This window comes from Phodopus roborovskii, unplaced genomic scaffold (assembly GCF_943737965.1).
Source record: "Phodopus roborovskii unplaced genomic scaffold, PHOROB, whole genome shotgun sequence".
Lineage (NCBI taxonomy): Eukaryota > Metazoa > Chordata > Mammalia > Rodentia > Cricetidae > Phodopus > Phodopus roborovskii.
Genome location: NW_026126332.1, coordinates 8,924 through 28,756, shown reverse-complemented (window position 1 = coordinate 28,756; position 19,833 = coordinate 8,924). Strand labels below are relative to the sequence as shown.

Sequence of the window (19,833 nt, the reverse complement as noted above, 5' to 3'; positions counted from 1 at the left end):
GAATGTGCATCTTTGGGGTATATGAATAAGATTAGAATTTCTGGATCTTGAGGTAGACTCCCATTTTCCTGAGGAACCGACATACTCATCTCCAAAATGGCTGTACAAGTTTATACTCCCACCTACAGTGGAGTAGTGTGCCTCTCTCTCCATATCCTCTCCAGAATAAACTGTCATTGGCGTTCTGATTTTAGCCATTCTGGCAGGAGTAAGATGGTATCTCAGAGTTGTTTTGATTTGCATTTCCCTGATATCTAAAGATGTTGAGCACATTCTTAAATGTCTTTTAGCCATTGTCAATTCCTCTATTGAGAATTCTGTATTCTGTATTCAGTTCTGTACCCCACTATTTAATTGGATTATTTGGTGTTTTTGTGACTAGTTTCTTGAGTTCTTTGCATATTTTGGAGATGAGTCCTTTGTCCGATGTTGCATCGGTGAAGATCTTTTCCCACTCTGTGGCCTGCCATTTAGTTTTGTTGACTGTATCCTTTGCCTTACATATGCTTCTCAGTTTCAAGAGGTTCCATTTATTAATTGTTTCTGTGGTACTGGTGTTATGTTCAGGAAGCAGTCTCCTGTACCAATTCATTCAACAGTATCTCCCACTTTCTTTTCTAAGAGGTTCAGGGTGGCTGGATTTATGTTGAAGTGTTTGATCCATTTGGACTTCAGTTTTATATATGATGATAGATATGAGTCTATATGCAGTCTTCTACACACCATCATCCAGTTTTTCCAGCACCATTTGATGAAGATGCTTTTCTCCTTCCATTGTATAGTTTTAGCTGTTTTGTCAAAAACTAGGTATTTGTAGGTGTGTGGGTTGCTATCAGGAATTTCGATTTAATTCCATTCTTCTACATGTGCAATTTTTTGTGCAATTAACCAAGCTGTTTTCAGGACTATGGCTCTATAGTAGAGTTTGAAGTCAGGGATGGAGATGCCTCCTGAAGTTCATCTATTGTACAGGATTGTTTTTGCTAACCTGGGTCTTTTGTTTTTCCATATAAAGTTAAGAGTTCTCCTTTCAAGGTCTGTGAAGAATTGTGCTGAAATTTTGACTGGGATTGCATTGAATTAATCATTTGCTTTTGGGAAGATTGCCATTTTTACTATGTTTATCCTACCTATCTAAGAGCATTGGAGATCTTTCGATTTTCTGGTATCTTCTTTAATTTCTTTCTTTAAAGACACAAAGTTCTTGCTATATAGGTCTTTCACTTTTTTGGTTAGCATTACCCTAAGATATTTTATGTTGTTTGTGGCTATTTTAAAGCATGACATTTCTCTGATATCTTTCTGAGCTCCTTTATCATCTGTACATAGTAGGGCTAGCTACTTATTTTTTGAGTTCATCTTGTATCTTGTTAATTTGTTGAAGGTGTTCATCAGCTGTAGAAGGTCCCTAATAGATTTTTTTCTGGTCACTTATATTAACTATCATATAATCTGCAAATAGTAAAAGTTTGGCTTCTTACTTGCAATTTGTATCCCCCTTGATCTCCTTTTGTTCTCTTATTTCTCTAGCTAGAACTTCAAGTACAATATTGAAGGGATATTGAGAGAGTGGACAGCCTTGTTTTGTTTCTGATTTTTAGAGGAATTACATTTTTTTTCAGTTAGTCTGTTGTTGGCTGTTGGTTTACTTTATGTTGATTTTATTATGTTTAGGCATGTTGCAGTTATTCCTGATGTCTCAATGAACTTTATCATAAAGGGATGTTCGATTTCCAAAAGCTTTTACAGCATCTTGTGAGATGATCATGATTTTTCTTTTATAATTTGTTTATATAGTGGATTACATTGATGGATATTCACATTTTGAACCATTCTTGAATTCCTGGAATAAAGCCTACTTTGTCAGGGGGGATGATTTCTCTGATGTATTCTTGGATTCACCTCTGTATGTTTTTCTATCAAGTTCTTGACCACCTTTTTTTTTTTTTTGCTCATATGTTCCTTCCTCCTTCTTTCTGTCTGAATTCCCAGAGCACAGTTTGGTTCTTGGTTGTGGATATCTGCATGTGGTTCCAACAATTACTGGATGATGGCTCTACAATAAGAATTGGGCATTCATTAATCTGATTATAACGATAGGCAAGTTTAGGCACTCTTTCTACTATTGCTTGGAATCTTGGTTGGGTATACTCCTTGTAGATTGGCAAACTTTGTGTGGGGAGAGCAGTCAGGAGAAGAGGAATGTGCGACTAGAATAGGACCGAACAAGATGGCCTAAGAGGGGAAGGATATATTGGAAGAACAATGAAAAACATATCTTAATAGAGAGGCCCACTATGGGCTTAGGAAGAAACCTGGTGCTAGGATACAAACTGATCTTAAAACATTGATTTAAAAAAAAGGGGAACAGAAATTTGGATGAATAGTGGAGGATGCAAGAGTTGAAAAAGAGGCTGACTATTATCAAAACACTTGTTTCATGAAACTTGAAACTCTGAGAGAACTAATGAATCATCTATGCTGTGTCATTTCAGTATGTATAAGTACAATACTTAAATAAAAATTGTTTGATGTAAGAAAAGCTACATTTCTATTCAGGTAGCAGTGAAGGTTAAGATTGTAAAAGTGAAACAAATAAGAATTAAACAAGAGTATTTTTAAATAAAATTCTTTACCTAATATCCTTAACAATAAATTATTTAATACATAAATACAATCACATACAGTCATGAAATTACAAAATGTTCTGGATTGGGTAGAGTATTGAGATTTTAGCTCTTGTAATGATGTTATAAGTATAAAATGTTGTAGTAGTAGTGACTTGATTGACAGAACCCCATTGTGACCTTGAAGCTTTGTTGTGACACTTGTCACAGAGACACATTTTCCAAAGTTTTACTGTGCTCATATGTGGAAGAAAGACCATGAGGTGAGACACTGAAAGCTTTAACACTGTACCTGAAAAGCTGGTGCTGACTAGCTATGACAATTACAGGGTCCCTGACACACCATCTTGATTCTGTATCTTAAAAGGACAAATTTATACACGCACAACAAAATGACATTATTCCTTGGCCACAGATAAATGTAATAAAACTTCACACAAAAACAGCAACTTCTCATCAGGCAATTAAAAGTATTATTATTGAGAACTGTACTTGGTGACCCCAAAATGGGGCCAGTCACTACAAACAAATCTGAATTAGAAGTCATATACAGTTTTAAGATTATAGATTATAATACAGCTTGTATCCTAGTTCCTCTGGTGGTGTGAATTATAGGCTGGTTAGAGTGCATGTGAGAGGGCAGAGATGGTAAAAGGGAAGGAAGGAGGGAGCAAGGGAGGGATGGAGGGTGGAAGAGGGAACTGGGATCGACATGTAAAATAATAAATTAAATTAAAAAATGCTTTGACTCCAAAATTTAAGTTCAAGGACAAGTTACTGGGGAAAAGGATTTCTATTTTTGTTTCCACAGAAAATGAAAAGCTGTTGATTCCTTCCAGACTAATGTGGTTTGATCAAGCAAGACTGCCTGAAACAGAGTACCAGGTGATCCTACATTCAAAACAGCTGGACAAAGCAGCCCTACAGACTACAGCCAGGATTTCTGCATCTTCTTCAAATCCCCCATGACAGCGCCCCTTACCAGCAGGAAGTAGTTTGGAAAGAACGAAGCCCATATTCCCAAATATTGTCTATAAATGTTTGTTTTCATTTAAATGGACTTGGTTATATAAAATAAATAAATAAAAAAGATTATAGCTTATATCTAAGAGATTGGGATCATTGGGATCAGACTTTTTTTTTGCTGAGGATTAAGCAAAGTATGACATAAAAATTTCGGAAAAGTATTATAATACACATTGAATGTACTGAGAAAGGTTGTCTGGATTTCAGATTCCCATGAATACATCTTATTTCCATCTATTTTCCTTACTGTACTTCTTAGAAGTTGATATATATGTTTTTGATATGTATCATAATATATTAATAAATTTTAGGTGGATTTCTTTTCCATTCAATAACATTTGCTTAGAGAAAATAGTCATTTAATTAGTATTTAATAATCACACAATGTGAGCTAAGACTAATGGAAGCACTTCATAGATACTAAATGAATAATGTTGGTTTATGCCATGAGGAAAACCAATGATGGGGAAAAAGTATCACTATGAACATATGTTCTTAGTACTTAACTAGAGATATCTGCTAGCCACTACAATTTCAGTTGATAAGGATAAAATTTTAGTTGATACTATAAAATAAGATAAATTTAGAAAATTCTGCCAATCAGAATTGAGTAGTACAATTTTGTTTTTCATAATGAATGAGAAAATAGTTAGAAAGTTAAATGGGAAAATTCATAGATTAAAAAAAGAGAAATCATCTACCCAGTGCATCTTAAGAACTATCAAATTTTAATGATAAAATAAATAGGATAAACTGGCAAAGAAAATAGAATAGAAAAAGCAAAATGGATAAAAGATTCTATGTAAATGAGAAAGTTATTAGACAAAGCATCACTTCTGATTAGAAATAAACCTTCTGATTAGTCATACTACATTGTTAACATTAGACCATTGCAATACTTAAAGGGCTGGGAGTTTGCTTGCGTAGAATGCACAAATCCCTGGGCTTTATAACCAGTACTATATTGTACTAGATGTGGTGGCACATAATGTGTTTTGTTTTGTTTTGTCTTTCGAGACAAGGTTTTTCTGTGTATTCCTGGCTATCCTAGAACTTGATGTGTAGACCATGCTGGCCTCACTTTCACAGAGATCTGCCTGGCTCTGCCTCCTGAGTACTAGTACTAAAAGCTTATGATACTACCCCGATAGTGGAACATATTTTTATCCCCAGCCTTCTGGAGGCAGAGGCAGAAGAATCAGAAATTCTATGTTACATTTTGCTACATAGCAAATTTAAGGACAGTCTGTATACAGGAATACACACACACACACACACACACACACACACACACACACACACATATATATATATATATATATATATATATATATATATATATATATATATATATATTTCAGTACAGTAATGAGAGGAACATTCAATTGCAATGTGTTGCCAGTTTAGCACATAGGTCAGAAAAAAAAAACAGAAATAAGTGTGGAAAATATAAATATATTTTTAAATTACTCTTTTTTTTGAAGGTCTTTGTGTCATTTATTGACAGCAGTGTTGTCTTCTCTTGATTGCTTCCTTCGGAGCACCGGCCCACAGCCCTTGGGAAGGAAGGGCAATCTTTTAGAGAGGGAGAGGGAAGGCAGATGCACATGTCATTGGCAGGTGTGCTGAACCCTGGCAGGATGCACTCCTTCAAGCTGGAATCCCATTGGGTATTTGAGAGGACAAATGTGGGGAGTGGAAAGGAAGTCAACATCTCAGTCCAGGCCTCTTGTACTAGTCCAAGTCCATCCCAGTTTTAGGACTCTGGCGGGGGCAACAAAGGTAGGCCCACCCACCTTGATGGGCAGATTCTTCAGTCCATGTCCTGTTCACGCACACCTGTTTCCGCTGGTCACAGTTAGAGGGAATGGGCCTTACAGTTAAGACAGACCACTTCCTCTGGCCCTCCCCAGCTGTGTCTGTGTAGGTAGGTTCAAATGGCTGGAAAAATTGAGAGCTTGCCTTTCTGTTCAACTGTGTGTACCACTCCTCAAATCTTCAATATATGACAGGATGGAGGCTATAGGTCTACTCAGGCTGATAGCCCTGCTACCGTCCATCACACACTGCCCTGCTTTTCTTCTGCCAGGTTTCAGTGCCTAGGGTAGACAGCCAGACTCCAAAAGGCTCAAAGCCAGTTTGCATAATCTTTGGGCAATTCTGGATATGAAAGTGGATTAAAAAAAAAGTGTGGGACAACAAAAGCTTCATTTAATAATTAGAGACCTGAAGTAATTTCTAGGGTGGGGTAAAAGGAAAGCATATTCAGAACGATTGAGGCCACAGTCTGGTTAGCCTGAGAAGGTGCAAGCGGGGAGGCCTCACTGGGGAAGCTGGAGGAGCTCCTACTGCCCTGCTGGCAGGTAGGTGATGTTGCGAGAGCGTGAGATCTGGTAAGCAATGTCCTGGGCAGCTTCCAGCTTAGGCAGCTCAATCAGGCCATCCCCTGCAGTGGCCAGGGAGTTGGCAATCAGCTCAGCTGCCTTGGAGTCACCCTCAGCAGAGATGATGGCTGCCTTCTTGTGCTGCTCAACCTTTTCCACCACAAATCTGGCCCTCTCCGCTTCCTGCTGAGCCACCTGTTTGGCTTCCAATGCTTCTGTGAACTCCTTCCAGAAGGTCAGATGTGTCAGAGACACATCATCCAGGATGAGCCCAAATGTCGCTGCTTTCTCTGTGAGGTCGTCACTCACCTGCCTGGAGACCAGCTCTCGCTGTGTGATCAATTCTCCAGCCTCAAATCGAGCTACCACCGACTTGAGGATCTCTGTGGTGATGGATGGCAGCACCCGCTCATCATAGTCCTCACCGATGCTGGTGAGGAAGCTGGCTGGCCACCGGCCGGAAGAGGATACATAGTGTGATGTTGACGTTCTGCAGATCTTTGCTACCAGTGAGAAATGCAGAAGCTGATAATACCCTAGTACATCAAAATGAGTACAATTGAAATACTTTATATTTATACATAGAGATGTATAATTTTGTATTCACATTTCTAACAAAGGAAAATGGAAAATGTTTTAATGCTCCCAAGTGTTCCAAAATTAATCATTGCTATCTTGAATATTATTTTCCATAGGAATTTTGTCAAATTATTAGAAAATATATGATGTTAAAGATAAGTATTACCAAAATTCCCATTTTGTTTGTCAAATGTACACCAAGTGTAGGAAAAGACTCTAGTAAAATAATTGGAGCTACCGTGATTACTAAGGATTTTATCTTTGTTTTTTAAAATAATTTTTAATAACAACCATGTGCTACTTTTGAAATTAGAAAAAATAGTATTAGAAATTAAATAAATTGAAAATGTCATTTCTCTTAATGACATACTGTCATGTGTTTTATCTATTCTATTAGTGTATCTCTAGTACTGTACCCCTCATCATCAATATCTTTCTTTTATGTACAGTTTTATCAGTGAATGTGATCTTCTGGGCTTCCAAAGTGTATTTTTGCAGTGTGTGTGTGTGTGTGTGTGCATGTGTGTTGTCCATCTGTTTGCTTATGCTTTCCAGGTGATGAGACAAAATATGTGTTTAAAAAGCTGGCTATGCTGGTCCATGCCTTTAATCTCTCAACAAGATAAATAGCTCAATAAAAAGAATAAAAGAGATGTTATATATTCTGAAGTCAATAAAATATTAGTGTGAATGTCCCAAGAACACAGACTTAATTTTCACACAATATAATGTTCCAAGCATACAGAAATTTCATATAATTTATTTAGAAAAGGAACGAGGTCCTATATTGAGATATATTTTAGATATAGTGTTTAAGAATAAAAACATGAACTTGATACAGTGAAGCAGAGGAACCCACTTTCAGTTACTATCTTATGCATTCATAGTTTTTGAGTTGAAGATTAAAGCTAGTGGTCTGCTAAGTTAATAGATTGCAAGAGTTTTCACTTCATACTCACAAGTTAGGGCACACACAGAGGTGGGAATGCAGTGGCTAATAAAGAGGATAAAGGTAGCTCAAGATAAATTTTAATTGGTCTCACAACATGCAACATTTCAACTTATTCCACAATCTTTGAAGTTCCAGTCAGTTAATCATCCTTGCAGAAGTTTAAAATTCATGATACTAAGGCATTATTTTCTTGATGTAGTTAAAAAGTCTTCTGGTTCCTTCCTTGGAGAAATAATTGAGATGTAAATCTGCAGTATTAACAACATAATGAGATGAATGAGCTCTCTTGCCTTCCTATAGTCTACAGGAATTTTATTTAACTTGTAGCCTGTCTGTGGGTACTATCTATAACACATGCTATGTCCTGCACAGAGGAATCATCCATGACTATGCAGACTTTGGGTTGAAGACATGTGGTGTGACTATTAGCCTAGATTTTTATTACTTACATCTATCTCTAAAACCCCAGATTGCAATCTATAGTAGGTAATTCTCAAGTTGAACAAAAGTGCCAATGTGATATAATACTTTATCTCTGCATAGGACTAGTAACAACTCAAGCTTCTCTGTTTTTAGTAACATCAAAAGGACAGAGTAGGAGCCATATATTTGGATAAAATTCCATGAAATTGATTAACACTAGCTACTAACTTTATTGCAGTTTTTAACTCAATAATTTAATAGATGCTGGGAAAAATTAGATTGCAATATCAATAAGTCCATCAAAGAATTATTGAGAAAATATGGATTGTTGGCAGTGAAATCAAATAATCGAAAGAGTCTTTGAAAGACTCTTCTATGTTATAAGTGGTTTTTCCCTGGCAGCCCCAAATAACACACAGAGACTCTGTATTTGATATAATTCTGTTGGCCACTTACTAGTTTCTTATCAGCTAGCTCTGTCTTAAATGTTAATCCATTTCTATTAATCTAAGTACTTCCTTGTGGTCTTCTCTTACTGGAGAGGGGGGCTGGTGTTCTTCTCTCTCCATCTTCCATCTTGGATCTTCTCCCTACTCCTTCCTTTCTCCTCCTTGTCTCCTAGTAATGCCTATCTTGCTTTCCTATTGGTCTACAGTGCTTTATTAATTAACCAATAAGAGAAACATATTTACAGAATGACCATTATTTTACTTGTATGTGAAGGAAAGCCAGAGAAATCAAACTAACAAAATCCACTATAAAACTTAGTAATTGAAATAATTACAAAGGCATGATCCATGTCATAGAAAAATGTACTTAATTAGGCTCTTACAGTCTAGGCATATAATAGTTATAGATAAAATATCATAAAAGAGAACATAGCAATTTAATTCAATATTAATTGCCTAGGATCCAAAAGAAAGACAATTATAAATAAATCAATACCCATGGCACTAAAACCTTTTTCAGATGAAGTATCTTAGAGTTTCTGATACCAGGAACTATGAGTTGTACATTAAGGAAAAGCTCCAGAGGAAAGTATGCTGCTGGAAATCAGATCCAAAATTCACAGCACATGGAATCAAAAGTAAATAGATATGATCTTATGATTACTGAATGAAAACACATGAAAAACCCGAGTCTATGTGAGATTTAGAGTATTGCAATGAAACTACAAACATGGACAAGGAAGAGGCTATAAGTGAGAGATTTTTACAAAATTGCTTGTGGTGTTTGTGCTTCAGAAAGAAGGGAGGAAAGTGAGGAAGAGTAATAGGAATACAATTTATTAAAATAAATTTACACATGAAATATCTAAAATATTTCTGAGTATCATTTTTTGTTCGGTTATGTTTAATCCATCTGAAGTTAATTTTTGTATCTGCTTAGAAAACAAGGGTCTAATTTCACTTTTCTGCAGGTTTAAATCCAGTTTTCGCAGTTCCATTTCATAAAGATGGTACAATTTTCCTACTGTACATTTTTGTCATACTTAGAAAAAATCTGTAGGGGTGATATCATGGGCTTATATCTGGGCCCTCAATTCTATTCAGTTGATCAATGTGTTCGTCCATGTTGTTTTTTATTACTCCAGTTCCATAGTATTTAACACCCTATTCTCACTTCCATGAGAACTGCAGGCATGTTGTACATAAAGAAGATAAAAACACCCATTCACATAAAATAAAGCTGTAAAAGTTAAAAAAAAATAAAATTAGAGAAAACAGAGATAAACAAGTTAAAGTTTTGCTAAGATGGCAAATATGGAGATATAAGAGGAATGTGTTGAGGGATCTTCAATGGGAATTTTCAGTAAGGAGAGCTTCAATACCCAAATCTAGATTTGTAAACTGCAATAGGAGTCTTAATCATTCTCTGTAGCCAAACAGACTGTGAGATAATTATGAGTCAAAAATTTCATGTTACTTTAAAATTACCTCTCTCCAATGTCTCTAGAAATAAATGAATTATCAGGGAGATGACAGCAATCCAGAAGTCTCAGAAGGGAAAAGAGGTACAAGAAAATAACATAATTTAATTTTGAATAACTTTTTTCTATTCATATAGTTGTGACATTGATGGCACAGCTATTTTTTACAGATGTACTAGATGAAAGTCATATTAGAAAATGAGGGATATTAACATTGGTATAACATATCAAATGGTTTTGAGTTATGTGTATGAATTATTTAATATAAATCCTTAGAGAGGAAAAGGTGAATTCACTTTATGTAAAAACTCTAAAGACTGAATTTAATGATTGCTTTCTAGTAAAGAGAATTTTGGAGAAAGGTGTAGTGTGGTTTTAGTGTTTGCAAATAGACTTAGACCTTTTTCTTTCTCTAGCTATTCACTCAAATGCCCTTTCTCCCTCTTTCCCATATTCTTACACTTCTGTCCTCATAGTAGCTCAAAACCTGTTTCTATTCCTTTTATCATTTCCTACTTCTTACTGATTCTTCCCTACCCTCCCCATCAAGAATTTAGTGAGAAACAAAGGTTACTTACATTGACTTATAAATGGATATTTCAGGCATATTAAAGTCTTCAGATAAGCAAAGTAAAGGCCAACAGCTTGACTTGACACCTCCTACTTAAGAGACTCTGATCAAGAAAGTGTTATTTCATATTTTCTATTAATCAGAAATGCACTTCTGGATTTCTGATTAATAGAAAATATGAAATAAGAAATAGTGTTTTTCAGCTTCTAATATGTTCATTATTTCTTACTTCCGAATACATTTCTAATATTTATATGGTATTCTGTCTTTGATGAATAAATGAAATTCCAAACATTCACTGAACTTGAAAGTATAGATTGTTATAGGTTGAATTAAACTCTAAATATTTTACTCTTAGTTCATTAGTCTGTTGTTATCCCAAACTGTCAGCTGTGGGAAAAACCTTATTTCTTTTATATTATTTTTATGGTTCTCATCTTTAATTAGTTCTTTGAGAATTTTGCACAACTCATTTTACTTATATTCACCCCTCCTCAGATTTCTCCAAGATACACCACAATGCCCATCTGTACATACCCTATGCTGTGTCCCATTTTTAACAAAAATCTCATTATGTACAATTTGTTCTATCAATATATTCTTGTGTGAGTGTGTGTGTGCCTTCCTACTAGAGACCAGACACTTAGAGAAAACTGACTACCTTTATAATTATAAGCTATAATTTGCCAATAGTTCCTTACTATTGTAGGGGTGGCACTTCTCAGAGTTCTAGACTCAAAATATAATTTCAGAAACACTAGAAAATTTAAATAGATGTTCAAGGCTTTAATAATCATTCTATTCATAATAATGAAAATATCTTTTGTGTAATAACTCAAAAATCCAATACACAAAATGAAAGGGCAGCATTGAATTTATTTACGACAATATGGCTAAGAGCTTCACTACCAAAACAGAGAGTTTCACTGCCTACATGGTGAATTTTTGAGGTCTGAAAGGGAAAATGACAGGCTGACCTGATTGCTCTAGAATCAAACAGGGAGCAAGGACTCAACTTCATCTCGGCTATGTAAAGAAACTTTTTCTAAATTTTGATATTAATGCTGTCAATTCCTCACCATTGCCCAGAGTTGCGGTTTGGGACTATGCGTCTCTACCTAATATCTTAATAGGTTAACAATGGTCTTGGTTCATTTGGTAAAAATCTAAATAAATAATGCTCTGAGAGACAATAAAAACTCACAGGTAATAGCCCCTGTTGTACACATTTGCATCCACCCATTGAGTTGCATACACAACCATTATATGTGTCTTTAAATATATCCAAGTCAATTTTATTATTGCAATATTTTTATTCACTTGATTGTTGCATAATATAATTATGCATGAAATTAAACATGAGAGATTTTCTTTCTGTGAAATTCAAATGATAGGGAAAGACTTGAAATAGCAGAATGATGAAAATATTTTAAAAATTACATGTCATGGAAAGATTGGAAAAGATAAACAGAAGTCTTGAACAGAAGTCTATCATTTCCTCAGTTCCTAATATGTCTTGAAATGTATGTGAGAACTCAAAGTAAGCAGAACTTTAGGCTATAGGTGATACCATATCATTTTGTTAATGTAGTAATGACCTATCAGAATGGCTAAAATCAAAAACACTAAAGACAGTTTATGCTGGAGAGGATGTGAAGAAACAGGAACACTCCTCTGCTGCTAGTGGAAGTGCAAACTTGTACAGTCATTTTGGAAATCAGTATTGTGGTTCCTTAGGAAAATGGGAATTAGTCTACCTCAAGATCCAACAATACCACTCTTAGGAATATACTCAAAGGATGAACATTTATACACAATGACTTCTGTTCAACTCTATTCATAGTACCATTATTTGTAATAACCAGAACCTGGAAGCAACCTAGATGCCCCTCAACTGATGAATGGATGGAAAAAATGTGGTACATTTTACTCAGCGGGGAAAAAAAAAAAAACAAAAACAAAACAAAAAACAGTGAAATCTTGAAATTCAAAGGCAAATGCATGGAACTAGAAGAAACCATCCTGAGTGAGGTAACCCAGTCACAGAAAGACAAGAATGATATGTATTCATTCATATATGGATATTAGACATAGAACACAAGAGTACCAGGCTACAAGTCACACCTCCATAGAAGCTAGGAAACAAGGAGGACACTAAGAGAGACATACATGGTCCTCTGGGCAAGATCTCCTGGGAAGGGTCCTTTTAAGGGAAGGTAGTGAATGTGCACAGGTGTTGATCTTAGTGGCTGCAGCTGAGGGAACATCCTATTAGAACACCTAAGACACTTCAGTAGAGATGCCTGAAAACACTATCATTACACAAAAAATTTCAAAATTAAAACATGTTTCTAAGTATTCACTACTTATATCACTGATTTTGCTTATAACTACCATTATATTTTTATATTCTTTTCAACCTGATTATAACATATAATAGTCTAATTGTTACTCGAATGAAGGAGTCATGCTGACATTTGAATTGTATGAAAACTCTGCAAGAAATAATTATCTGTATTTAAGGAGAATTTTTAAAGGACACTTGAGACAAGGTTTAGACTAGTCACACAAAGCATACCTACTACACATACAAACTTGAGAAGGTACAGGCAGCAAAGCAGAAAATACTGGGAATTTTTAGATTGATTAATTTAGACAGTGAAAACTACCTCAGTAGAAAGGATCCTCACTGAAGGTTGTCATTTGTATGCACACTGAAGTCACTGAGAAAATAGCACGTTATGCTATTAAACATAACTAACTTCTGGAATCATGAAAGGCACTGCATTAATGAAACATTCATATTTAAACAATATTCACATAGCTTGTTTTAAGAAATTGAGTGATTTATTAAAATGTTTGTACTTTATTAGTAACTTTTCAAAATACTGTAGTGAGGTGATCAATGCAGTCACGTGCGTTGCTACGGAACTTAGAACTCACGTTCTAACGGCTTGTAACGGTGATTCTGAGCCTCCAGTATACACTTTCCATGATTCTGCCACTTGTTCAGCCCAAGCTTGCGGGTTGATCTATTGTCCACCATGGGTTTTCTGCGCAAGTCTCATCGGCGCCATCGCCATCGCTGCCCACTGCGCTTCTCAAGATCTATTGTTGCCTATCCATTGGTGTTTATGACACCACCCATGGTCTCTCCACCATCTCAAGTGCGACAGAACTACCACTTCGACTGCAAGGCCGCTGTTAACAGCCATGTCAACCTGCAGCTCTACAACTCCTATGTCTACCTGTCCATGGCCTTCTACTTTGATCGTGAAGATGTGGCTCAGGAGAACTTGGCAAGCTTCTTCCTGAAAAAGTCGCATGAGTGTACTGCTCAAGCCGAGATGTTCCTGGCAATGCAAAACCAGCGTGGTGGCCGCATCTCTTTGCGCACCATCAGCAAGCCAGACCGTGATGATTGGCTCGGCGGCCTTCAAGCCATGGAGTATGCCCTTCAACTGGAGCTGGCAGCCAACCAAAGCCTTGTGGCCCTGCACCAGCTAGCTGCTAGCAAGAATGATGCCCATCTATGCAGCTTTCTGAAGACCCATTTTCTGAACAAGCAAGTTGAGGTCCTCGAGGAGATGAGCGGCTACGTGACCAACATGCAGCAGATGGGGTCTCCAGATCAAGGCATGGCTGAATATCTATTTGGGAAACTTTCCCTGGATGACAATAAAGAGAATTGAACTGGAACTTTCTTCATGACCCTAAACTGTTCTTTTCCAGGCTAGCAGACTGGACACCCATACTGCCCTTCCAGAAAGTTTGCTCATTTTCTTTCCCCTTTTCCATTGTTTCCAATAAAGTTATTTGACTGAATGCAAAAAAAAATTATTATGTCTTTTTTTGAAAAAATTCTTTAGGATAAATTATCTGCCAAATTCTCCACATAATTATCTTTGAATATTAACATATGAGCATGAATCTACTTACCTCTGCAGTTCTTCATTTGTATTTGCCTATTTAACATTAATTACCTACATTTAAACTTACATTTCTATCCTTTAACCACACCTATTATTTTGCCTTTTATTTAAAAAGCTGCCACAAATGTTCAGTATATAGCAAACGTCAATTCTTTATCTCTACCATTTTCTATATAGCATCATATTATATACTCTTTTATTAACACATGTCTTTATTTTAAAATATTGATGATAATCATTATTAAACAGCATCATCCTTCCTTTCCAGTTCCTTAGTTAAAATATTGTACTCCTCCAAAGTAATGGGCAAACCCTGAAATGTATGAGAAAATTGAACCTAAGTCTCATTTAGCAAAGTTTTTGATACTTTGTACAGTTAATGACTCACACTTGAAGAAACAAATATAGTCACTAGATTAATGGATGAATACATATGGTCATGTATTTATATCTCCATGCACCTTTCTCTATTTTATGCCATCTGTCTATAAGGTTCTATCTCACCATTGTATTCATTATCTACCAGGCTGTTTCTCATGTACTCCACTTGACACATCAACTATTCAACTATCCATTTTAATCTCCAAGCCTCTCTATCTTTATTGAGTGAACTATCTATTATTTTGTCTCTTCAATCTTGCATCAGTTCTTTCCTGTTTCTTCTATTGTTCATTAATATATCATTCTCTATCATGTCTTACTACCTAAATTATATTATATGTAATTTTGACATTAAATAAAAGATGTGCTGAATTTAGGTGAAGAATACAAAGTAAGGATAAGAATATTTGCATATTTCACTTATTTACTTTATATAAATTCACTTACATATGCTCAACAACAACAAATAAATGTTAACAAAATATAACATTTAAGTAATTTCTGTCACTCTAATAAAATGGAGATGTAATTCCTCTAATACTAAAGATATTATAAATAAATTATAAATTTTAAAAACTTGTATTATTCAGGCAACAGAATATTTTTATTCTTTTATTCTTTTCTCTCTATTATAAAAATATTCATTATTATTTTACATATTGGTAGTAAATAGTATAATCACACTTAAATGCCACCCAAAATAATTCAAGAATTTGTACAAGGCAGGTAAGATTTGTATAGTAAAAATTATTTTTCAAAAATTCTGAAAAATATTTAGGATAAAATCTAAATGAATACCAAAGTACTTTGTTTTTATGCATTTGGAGAATTTAACTTTTTTCAAGACTATTTAGTCAAAATTCTAATATAGTTGAGAGGATAATGAATACCTCATCTTTAAGCTCATAACAGAATTACAGTGATCCTAAATATCTAAACAATATCTAAAAGAAATAATTTAAATGTGTAAATTTTAATAGTTCCAAAAAAAGCTCAGATAATCAAAATAATGTGATGGTGGCTGCGGATATGCATATAAAGCAATGGAAAGGAATTAAAACCTGTGGAGGTTTGACTCCTGATGGCACCCATAGGTTCATACACATGAATGTTTTGCTTTTAGATGGTGAAACTTTTTGAGGATTAGGAGGTCTGGCTTTGTGCAGAAAGGTGTGTTGTGGCCTTATTGTAGAAAGTGTATAGCTAGTTGAGGACTCCATGGAGAAGTTAGTTGTTGATCTCACTCTCCGGGAAGGGCATTTATGATAGCCTTTCCACGGAAGCTGAGATTGTTAGTTGGGAGCAGTCTTGTAGTTCCCTCGACCTTTCTTTGTGTTCAACTTTATCTTCAAACCAATATTGGCTCCCTCTTTTATGTTCTCTCTCTCTCTCTCTCTCTCTCTCTCTCTCTCTCTCTCTCTCTCTCTCTCTCTCTTTCCTATTTTCCATTCCTAACCAGGCTCAATCCTCCTGGTCGCACATGCCTTCCTCTCCTCCCTCTCATTTTCTCCTACTTCTCTCTCCATTAGCTGTCCTCCCCCACTTTACGTGAGGTCTGGGGGACTTGTCCCTTCCCAGTTCTGTGAGGGACTTTATATGAATCTCTTAGAATACAACTTGTATCCTAGTTCCTCTGGTGATGTGAATTATAGGCTGGTGATCATTTGATCTATTTCTAAAATCCATAAATGAGTGAATACATACTGTGTTTCTCTTTTTGTGACTGGGTTACCTCATAAGGATGATTTCTTGAAAACAGGAGCATACATAAACACTGAGTCGAACTAGAACCCAGAAGCAGATGGAGAGGACAAGACCATGCGGTAGAAGTATATAGAGATAGCTTACCTGAACAAGGAGGAGCTAAGGGCCACTAGACTGATAGCTGGGAAGCCAACAGGGGACTGACTCAGACCCCCCTGAATATGGGTCTCAGCCAGAACGTCTGAGCAGTCTAAGAGACCTCAGACAGTGGAGCCAGGATGTATCCCTGGTGCACGAAAGGACTTTGCAAATATATCCCCCATGGAGGGATAACTGCCTTATTCTAGAGATAGGAGAGAAGCCCTAGTCCCTACTTCACAGGACCTGTCAGATCTACATGACCCCAACTGGATGGCATTCCCCTACATATGGTATTGTGGTGGGGGGTTGGGAGGGGAGGGTGTTTAGAGTGCATGGGAGAGGGTAGAGAGGGCAAAAGGGAGGGAGGGAGGGAGGGAGGGCTGAAGGGGAGGGAGGGAGGGAGGGAGGGAGAGGGAACTGGGATCGACATGTAAAATAATAAATTAAAAAAAAAAAACGCTTTGACTCCAAAATATAAGTTGAAGAACAAGTTACTGGGGAAAAGTATTTCTATTTTTGTTTCCACAGAAAATGAAAAGATGTGGATTCCTTCCAGACTAATGTGGTTTGATCACGCCAGACTGCCTGAAACAGAGTACAAGCTGATCCTACATTCCAAACAGCTGGACAAAACAGCCCTACAGACTACAGCCAGGATATCTGAATCTTCTTCGAATCCCCCAAGACAGCGCCCCTTACCAGCAGGAAGTAGTTTGGAAAGAACGACGCCCAAATTCCCAAATGTTGTGTATAAATGTTTGTTTTCATTTAATTGGACTTTGTTATATAAAATTAAATAAAAATAAATAAATAAAAAAACACCATAAGTTAAAGTTATTAAATACAGGAAAAAAAAAGAAAGTGTATAGCTAGAGTGAAACAAAGTGTTCACAAACCTGTGCCAGGTGCAGTGTACCTTCCTCTGCCTGCTGCAGGGGATTTGCATTAACCCAATAAAAGTTTAAGCAAGCCCCCAATTAAATGCCTTTTTTTCTATAAGAGTTGTGTGGTCATGGTTACTCTTCACATCAATAATACCAAGTTTAACTAAGAAACTTCCAACAAGCTAAAGTCATCAGAGAGAGAAGAACCAATTGAGAAAATGCTTCCCCAATATCCACCTGTAAACCATCTTAATTAGTGATTGATGGGGAAAGGCCCAGTCCACTGTGGATGGTGCTATCCCTGAGCTGATGGTCCTGGATGATATAAGAAATGAGGTGATTGAGCCAGTGGAAGCAAGCCAGTAAGCAGAACCATTCCAAGGCCTCTGCATCAGATCCTTCCTCTAGGTTCCTGCCCTGTGTGAGTTCCTGTCCTGACTTCCTTCAGTGATGAACCATAATGTGGAATCATAAAACAGACAAAATCATTCCACACCAACTTGCTTTGGTCATGGTGTTTCATCATAGCAATTGTAACCATAATTAAGACAATCAATATAAATAATCCTTAGGAATCTTAAAACCTCATCCATAATAATGCTAATTACTAGAACAGCTTAAAACTTTTAAAAATTAAAAAGCAAACGTTTTGTTTAGGAGTACAAAAAAGATACAGGCAAAATATTCTTAACATTCAAGCCTCAGATTGATTTTATTTTCAGTTTCTTGGTTGGGGAGGGTGTTTACTGAAATACAAAGACCAGTAATGTGTATCAAATGTGAGAGGAAAAAATAGTTTTATTGTGGTTATTATGGGTCAGGAGTTCTTTATTACTGCATTTTCCTAAAGGGATGTCAAATTGAACTTTGCCTACTAATAACTTAAGCCTATTGGTGACATTTAAAAATGAAACCTCTGTGAAATACGAGTTTTAGGACAGGCTCAGCCTCCTAATATTTGAGGAGAAATAAATATACCATCATTCTTAAAGGAATTCAATGAAAAAAAATGATATATGTGAAATCCTTAAAATAGTCTTGTCTATTATTATTGTCATTTGTTTTGGTTTTCTGAGATATGAGAAAGGGTTTCTCTGTGTAACTTTGGAGCCTGCCCAGGCTGGCCTCAAACTCACAGAGATCCATCTGCCTTTGCCTCCCAAGTGCTGGGATTAAAGGTATGTGCCAGCACTGCCCAGCTAATTATTTTCTTTTTTTAAACAAAATTACTTGAACTCAGTTATAACACTGACAATTTTTTATTTCCATCCTTCCAGCATGCTTGTCTATGTCACCTGAAGCTTTAAGAAACATTAAACTATTATTCCTAGATTTCCATATTTCTCTGCACTACCCTCCACAATCAGATGAGTGCTTTAATTTCCTTTTTTAATTTTGTCCTTAACTTTTCCTCTTTCTAATCTTAATCAGCTACATGTTTATGTTCACTTTGTCTGAGGTTGAAAATAGATTCAGTGTATTCTGTACCTTTTATTAACCTTTAGTGGTTTGTCTAAAGGGATGAAATGAAAATATATTACTATTATATATTCCTTATTGTATAGTCATAGAATATACTCACAAGCATATACCATGCCATACTCATAGTTACCTACCTACCTATGAGATAATGTCCCTTAAAACCATTTCAAATATATTCACTTTTTCTGTATGCCATAAATGGTTTTTATATAATTTCAAGTATAACTAAGTACAAGAATTTGATCAAGGCCAGGTTGTGTTGGCTCATGCCTTTAATACCAGCACTCAGAAGGCAGAGGCAGGAGTATCTCTGTGAGTTTGAGACCAGTCTGGTGTGCATTCCAGAAAAGGCTCTAATGCCACACAGAGAAATCCTGCTTTGAAATGCCACCCCCCCAAAAAAAAAGCCAACAGAATTTGATCAAATATGTTGGTTCTATTTATATCTCAGCAATTTCCATCATGAATCCTTCATTTTGCAAATATAGCTGGACTATAGGCTCTGTAAATTTCCTGAATAATGATAAATTAATCCTTTTAATCCTAGCATTTCCCTCAACAATTTAAGGGATTCTGTGTCTTCATCATCTGGATTTCTCTATTTCCTGGAAAACATTCTTAAATAATATCTTACAATAAAGAAGATGAAAACTTTTAAATCATTCTTAGCTACCAGGATCTGTGTTCTGCCTTCATGTTTCATAGTTAAAGTGAGTTTAAAACTTCTCACATATACATATTTTTGTCTGACCTATAAGAATCACTTCTTTTGGATTTCCAATGCTCATCATTACTCAAAACATATAATGTAAACTTT

General features: G+C 35.9%; 1 protein-coding gene and 1 pseudogene across 1 annotated transcript; one reads left to right on the top strand and one right to left on the bottom strand.

The window, feature by feature from the left end:
• Positions 1–5,998: 5,998 nt before the first annotated feature.
• LOC127218692 (prohibitin 1-like) lies at positions 5,999–11,513 on the bottom strand (annotated as a pseudogene).
• Positions 11,514–13,502: 1,989 nt separating this feature from the next.
• LOC127218695 (ferritin heavy chain) lies at positions 13,503–14,198 on the top strand. The gene has a single exon (XM_051179703.1). It carries the CDS (start codon positions 13,537–13,539, stop codon positions 14,182–14,184), a length of 648 nt encoding a protein of 215 aa, XP_051035660.1. The 5' UTR covers positions 13,503–13,536; the 3' UTR covers positions 14,185–14,198.
• The last annotated feature ends 5,635 nt before the right edge of the window (positions 14,199–19,833 follow it).

Coding starts and splice junctions, on each gene's coding strand:
- LOC127218695 (XM_051179703.1), top strand. CDS start 13,537: ATGGGTTTTCTGCGCAAGTCTCATCGGCGCCATCGCCATCGCTGCCCA.